Source organism: Cyprinodon variegatus, unplaced genomic scaffold, assembly GCF_000732505.1.
Source record: "Cyprinodon variegatus isolate N-32 unplaced genomic scaffold, C_variegatus-1.0 Scaffold857, whole genome shotgun sequence".
NCBI classification, from domain to species: domain Eukaryota; kingdom Metazoa; phylum Chordata; class Actinopteri; order Cyprinodontiformes; family Cyprinodontidae; genus Cyprinodon; species Cyprinodon variegatus.
Genome location: NW_015151310.1, coordinates 521 through 7520, shown reverse-complemented (window position 1 = coordinate 7520; position 7000 = coordinate 521). Strand labels below are relative to the sequence as shown.

Sequence of the window (7000 nt, the reverse complement as noted above, 5' to 3'; positions counted from 1 at the left end):
GTGATACAAAACAATGATTAATTGAAGACACACTCAGTGCTGACACTTCCCCTACAAAGCTCTGGGAATCTTCCCTGTCCTCCTGAGGTTATATAAAGGCTTGACTTAAAATGCAACCCGCACTTCTTCCAGAATTTCAACACAGGCACACACACAGAACGCCACCCCTTTAGAACAGGCAGCTCTAAATCTCACACAAAGCTCAGCTTGCAGCGCAGAGAGGAGGCAATGAGAAGCAGGGTGTGGTTTCCTCCAGCGGGGCTGCTGGCTCTGCTATGCTGCCTTGGTCTGGGGCCCGTTCAGGGGGGGAAGGTGTTGGTTATGCCCGTGGATGGAAGCCACTGGCTTAGTATGAAGATACTTGTAAAGGAGCTCGGCCGCAGAGGCCATGATGTCACGGTCCTGGTGCCTGAAAGCAGCCTGTTGATCCAAGGTTCTGAAAGCTACAAGACTGAGGTCTACAAAGTGCCTTATACCAAAGAAGAACTGGATGAGAACTTTAACAAGCTCCGGGAAGGATTATTCGACCAAAAACCAGGACTTGCAGATTTATTTGTTAATGTGGAGCGTCTGGTGACTTTTACCTCTCTTCAGTCTTTGGGCTGTGAAGCTTTATTGGACAATGAGCCTTTGATGAATCAACTCAGGAAAGAAGGTTTTGACATCTTGCTTACAGATCCTTTCCTTCCCTGTGGCTCTGTTCTGGCACATATTTTTTCAATTCCTGCAGTGTATTTTCTGCGCGGTCTTCCCTGTGAGCTGGACATTAAAGCTAACAAGTGCCCCTCTCCTGTTTCCTACGTCCCCAAGGCTTTCTCTGGTAACACAGACCGTATGACCTTCCCAGAGAGGGTTAAAAACATGATGATGTCCTTTTTGGAGTCTCACATATGCACAGTCATGTATCGCCACTTTGATGAACTGGTCAGCAAGCGCATCAAAGACGGCATGTCTTACAAAGAACTCATAAGCCATGGGGCCATCTGGCTTCTCAGATATGACTTTGTTTTTGACTGGCCCAAACCTCTCATGCCAAACATGGTTTTGATAGGCGGGATCAACTGTGCAAAGACAGCTCCTCTTCCAGAAGTGAGTAGGAAGACTTATCTGTTCAGGGCAAAGAAAGAATGCTTTCTAGCTGTATTTAATCAAGGCAAATCTGTTAAACAAACATTTTGGGTACATGCAACATAAAGCTGTAAAAAAAGACAAACATTTTGTTAATGAATTCTGAGCAAGACAAATGTGCCATGTTAGCATTTGATTAAATGTTCCTTGTTAAACATCAGTTAAAGAGCTGCTCTAATTACAGCAATGCTTTCATTTAAATGTACAAAACTTTAAATCATTACCCATTTCCAGAGGAAGAAAAACATGAATAAAAAATCATATTCCATAGCAAGCTCAAACACACAGTTGAACTCTGCTTATAGTACTTTTATTGTTTTAGGAATTATGGCTGTTGTAGACTAAGTTTGCCTCTTAATGTGAAACATTTTGAGAGCAATGTAATCCAGATTTATGGACTTCCTCCAAAAGGCTCTAGGAAAGGAAATGTGGGGCCCCGTTGTGTCAACAGGGATCAAGTAATTTGCAAAAACAATAGGTTTGTTTTTATAGGCAGACAGTTATGCTTGCTGTTCAAAAAGGTTTTAAACCTGGTAGCTGTAAACATGCAGTTAATTCTCTAAAGTCTTATAATATACATGTAGTTTTTACATATTTTGATATAATAACACTGGATTTAGCTTATAGTTCACTTTTCTTGTGGTTACTTTACTGTCTTGTCAACCCTCTTGCAGGACCTGAAGGAATTTGTGGATGGCTCAGGAGATGATGGCTTCATTGTCTTTACACTTGGCTCAATGGTATCAGACATGCCAGAAACTAAGGCCAAAGTGTTCTTTGATGCCTTTCGCCAACTTCCTCAGAGGGTAATTATTCACAACTTCATCACTGGTTCAGTCAGTTCAGTTGACATGAACTCAACACTTCAATCTTATCAATGATTTTACATTGAAATTTTGCACACACAGCACATGGGGGTAAGGTTGTGTTGAGCTACTGAACTTTGCTCTCTACTTTGCTGCACATGTGCCAGACTGAACGTCCAGTGCTTATGCAGTCTGCACGTGTTTATGAGCTGGTCTGGTTTGTATTGCAGGTGCTCTGGAGATATACAGGTAAAGTACCCAAAGATATGCCCAAGAACGTCAAGCTTCTGAAATGGTTACCTCAGAATGATCTCCTAGGTATGTTGAGTGTATAAATACATTTAAATAAAAAATTCTCACGGTATTGTAAGTAAGGTAATAAAGATGTGACATGTTTTGCTCTACAGCCCACCCCAAAGCTAAACTCTTCATGACTCATGGTGGCAGCCATGGTATCTACGAAGGTGTCTGTAATGCTGTTCCTATGTTGATGCTTCCACTTTTTGGGGACCAGGGGGACAACGTACACCGAATGGTGTCTCGCGGTGTTGCTGAGAAGTACGATATATTTGATTTGAAAACAGAAACACTGGTACCTGCGCTGAAAAAAGTTATCAACGATAAAGGGTAAGAAACTTAATTTATAACTTAATAATGGTTAAAGGATAATTGAAAATTTATATAAACGTTTTTGTATTTAGTTGAACATTTTTTTTAAAGAGGGTTTCCTGAAACTGCAATTTCCTATATTTCATCTTCAGAAGACATCAGTTAAATGGATTTTTGCTCAGAGAGGAAGATAAGTAAGCAGGTGGACAGAACTAGAATAATTAAAGCAGAGACTGGAAAATCTCAATCTTCGTCATCCAGAACATTTAGATTTTGCTGTTTTTATTTTATAGTATAAACATTTCCGCCACATATCAGGTTTAAACTGGAAGGCAATCAGACTTAATTGTATTTGAAAATTATTCATGCAAACTCCAGCCGCCTTTGGGCTACAAAGGATTCTTTTTTGTCTTTAATGTTCTTTAATGGGCTCTGCACAAAGCACAGTTATGTTTTCTGAAATTGCTATGGGCATTCGCTGTTCTGCAGTATACTGGGTCAAGTGATTGTTTAAGAAGAATTGGCTGAGGTAAATCCAGCTATGTAAACAAGCAGACAAAAACAACTTTCCCATGTTTAATATTTCATCATTTATATTTAGTATTATCTTTTACTTTTATTTCTTCACTTTTGTTTGTAGCACTTTTAGATAAATATATAGATAATATTTAGTATTTTCATTTCTAAAATAATTATACTACTAAAGTATAGTATTACAAAATAATGATGGCACTTTAAAACTGACAGAAGTACATGCAATCTACTCATTATTGGGCAAACCAATAATATTATCATTTGTGAGAGGAACTTTTATAGATCACCTGAAAACACACATTTCTTGCACAAGTTTTTTTTTTTTTTTTTTTCCCCATACAATTTAGCGTTCCTTATTTGAAATCTTTGGTGATTGGGTGTTAAATGTATTTTATTGAGATTCTATTTCACAGGGATTCATACAAATTTAAAGAGTTGCATTATTGCATCATTTTAAAGCAGCGAAACAAGGGAAACAACAACCAAAGTTTAACAATTAACGTTTTTACAGATGTTTTATACATACATAAAATAATAACTTACTGACTGTTGGCCTCTATATATTTCATTGTGTATATTTCATTGATTTCTGAAAGCAATTGTCTGCACTGTTTTTTTAAGTTGCAGAAAATAAATTCCAGCAACACTTCAGAATTTAGATTTGAAAAGTGTATACTTATCCTTTAAACGCACACTTCTCTGTTGGCCTATTACAGAAAACTCCACTTAAATGCTCTGAAATGTGTATTCGGTATTATATGGTTAGGATTATTTTTGGATGAAATTACTTTTGCTGTAAAGGGACTGCCGCTTCTGCTCAAATCCTGCCTGGAGGATATTTTCTTGTAGAGAATGACTCTTAGCTTTGGTGATAAAGCTATTCAAACAGCCTCTCTAAAGAAAAAAGATGCCGTCCCCTGAGTAATATAGGTATTTTCTGGTCATAGAAAACTTCACACTGAACCATTTTCAAAACCTAAGGACTTAAAGAATTTAATCCAGAATTTAAAGGTTTGAAAAGGTCTTAAATTTAACATGACAGGTCTAGATGGGGAAAAGAACAAATTAATTAATGGAAAAAGATTTGGATTTCCAGCCTTTATTCATAATCAGTTTTTAAGCCCCTCCTCCTTTCCTCACAAACTAATTATGTCTTCTCAATAGATACAAAGAACGGATGGTGAAGCTTTCGCAGATACATCTGGACCGCCCTGTGGAGCCATTGGACCTGGCTGTTTTCTGGTCTGAGTTCGTAATGAGACACAAAGGAGCCCCTCATCTAAGAGTAGCCGCACATGATTTGAACTGGTTCCAGTACCACAGCCTGGATGTTATCGGCTTTTTACTTTTAGTTTTTGTCACCGTTTTGTGGGTGACTTTGAAATCCTGTTTGTTTTGTACTCGCAAGTGTTGTGGAAAGAGAGGAGGAAAGAAGAAATCTGAGTAGTGTCCATCTCAAAGTAAATACTTCAAACACTACTGTAAATGTTTTGTCTGGTGTACTGTAAAATGTGTATATGTGAATAATGCTATTCATTATTTGGCCAGAAAATTGTAAAAAACTAAGTTGGCATTTACTTTTGTCATCCAGCTTTCCTAAGCGATTGAAATAAATACAATTTTAATAAAATTACTAAGATTAGTGACAGTATACTGAAATCTCTGCACAAAAAAATTAGGTTATTGAACTTACCCAGACAGAGACAGATTTAAGAGTAGATTAGTTCTACTGGGTGGTGAAATTGAAGGGGATTGTATTTTTTTTATGGTTTTCAACTTTATCTAGACAAAATGTAAACCCTTTTAATTTATTACCACCAGTGTTGAACACATGTATAAAACCTGTAAAAAAAATCTCTTGGATCCTCTTCCAGCCACATTTGATAACCTACACCTTTTGCTTTGTAAAATCACCACACACCTAACTTGTGGTGTTTTTCCTATTTTGAAGAATAACAATGCAGGCTTGAAACCATATCCATGTGCCAGAGCACATACAATTCTGGGAAATAAATTAATAGTTCTTTACTATTCAAAAAAATTATATTCAACTAAAAATAATTTGTTTAGCTTATTTTATATGAATGTGTTCAGGGTCTCGTCGCATTTAGCCAAGGTAAAGAAGAAGTTGCTCTTTTCCAGGATTTTAACTTTAAAATCACACTAAAACTTTAATGTATTTTGGATGTTTTATCACCTATTATTGCCACCAACAAATATTTATTGGACATAGAAACATGCTGAAATTATAGTAAGTTGTTTCCTCTTATTGATTATTTTGGCCAAATCATGACAACAATTAATTTTATGGTACCTAAGATTATAGATATGTCATAACTTCACTAAGTTGAGTGGAGGTTTGTAGAGGACCCAAATGCAGAGACAAAGACAGAGATGGTTTCTTTCAGATTTAATGAATGGGGTTGTGACAACAAAAGCATAACTCCAAAAAACAAAAACAACCCAGGTAAGACAGGAATCAGAACAGAGGGTAACACAAAACTTCAGGAGGTATTGAAGAGAACCCAGTATTGTGTAGCTGCAGAGGAGTACATATGTTTAACAGAACAATGAATGCAGTCATGAACTAATTGGGTGAAGGTGTGGACAGAGGGAGCTTAGGGGAAAGGAGAGGGACACTAGAGGGCAACAGAGAGTAACCAGGGAATACAATAGGGCTTAAATATAACTAGGAAGAAACTTTAATGTAGCTAAAGGGGAATTAAACTAATGACTAGAAAATACAGAATGACCAAAAGGAAACTAGAGGATAGGAAAAGGGACTGGATATACCTATTATGCCTTGGGAAACATAACCTAAAGATAACTGTAAACAATGAATGGCTAAATAAAACTAGAGCGCAAACTGTGGTGCAGGAGCTTTGGTCGCCGCAGCTTAAACCCACAATGAGGTGGTGAAGCTTGAGACACAAAGAGGAGGAGCAGTTAAAGAGGTGCCACTTAGGACTAATTAAGAGGCACAGCAGCTGGAAAGGGCTGACCATGAAGGGGCCAGGGAGATGAGGAGCACCCACTGCTGGCCCTTGGTGACAATTTAAGTTACTGTAAGACAACTATGAAGCCATGGGAAACATAACCTAAAGATAACTGCAACTGTCCATCCATCCATCCATCCATTTTGTCACACTTATTAGCGGGGTTGTGAGAGTTGCTGTTGCCTATCTCCAGCTGTCTACGGGCGAGAGGTGGGGTACACCCTGGACAGGTTGCCAGTCCATCCCAGGGCAACACAGAGGACAAACAGGACAAACAACCATTCATGCAAACACTCACACCTAAGGCGAATTCAAAGAAGCCAATTAACCTAACAGTCATGTTTTTGGACTGTGGGTGGAAGCTGGAGTATCCAGAGAGAACCCACGCATGCTCAGGGAGAACATGCAAACTTCCTGCAGAAAGACCCCAGGCCGGGAATCGAACCCAGAACCTTTTTGCAAGGCAGGAGTGCTACCTACTGTCCCACTGAGCAGCCCTAACTGGAACCAATGAATGGCAAAATTAAACTGGAGCAAATACAAAAAATGCTGAACAGGAGATAACTGAAAAACCATCAAAAAAGGAATAGCTAAACCAAGTATTTCGAAAGTGATATAAATCTTAACAGCAAACAAAGAGTAAGATAAATCGAAGCCTAACTCAAAACACAAAGTGAAAACACCAACAGAACCAAAAACCCAGAGCAACAGATCAGGACAGACCATCGTTTCAACATGGCAGCAGCAAACATACAATGTATGCCTTTAGGAAGATTTTATTTGTGTTTGTGTAATGAAACAGCTTTTAACCATTTTTGTTAGCTATGGTAAAACTATTAGAAAGTAATACCAACTCCATTAGAGTGGAGAATAAAATATTGTGCACTATAAAACGTACTGACAAAGATAAAACAGCAGCTTTATCTT

The 7000-nt window shown here is 38.0% G+C and overlaps 1 protein-coding gene across 1 annotated transcript; it reads left to right on the top strand.

The window, feature by feature from the left end:
* Positions 1–228: 228 nt before the first annotated feature.
* LOC107099309 (UDP-glucuronosyltransferase-like) lies at positions 229–4698 on the top strand. Its single transcript, XM_015397364.1, has 5 exons — positions 229–1089; positions 1803–1934; positions 2165–2252; positions 2342–2561; positions 4242–4698. Exons 1-5 carry the CDS (start codon positions 229–231, stop codon positions 4522–4524), a joined length of 1584 nt encoding a protein of 527 aa, XP_015252850.1. The 3' UTR covers positions 4525–4698.
* Positions 4699–7000: the final 2302 nt, after the last annotated feature.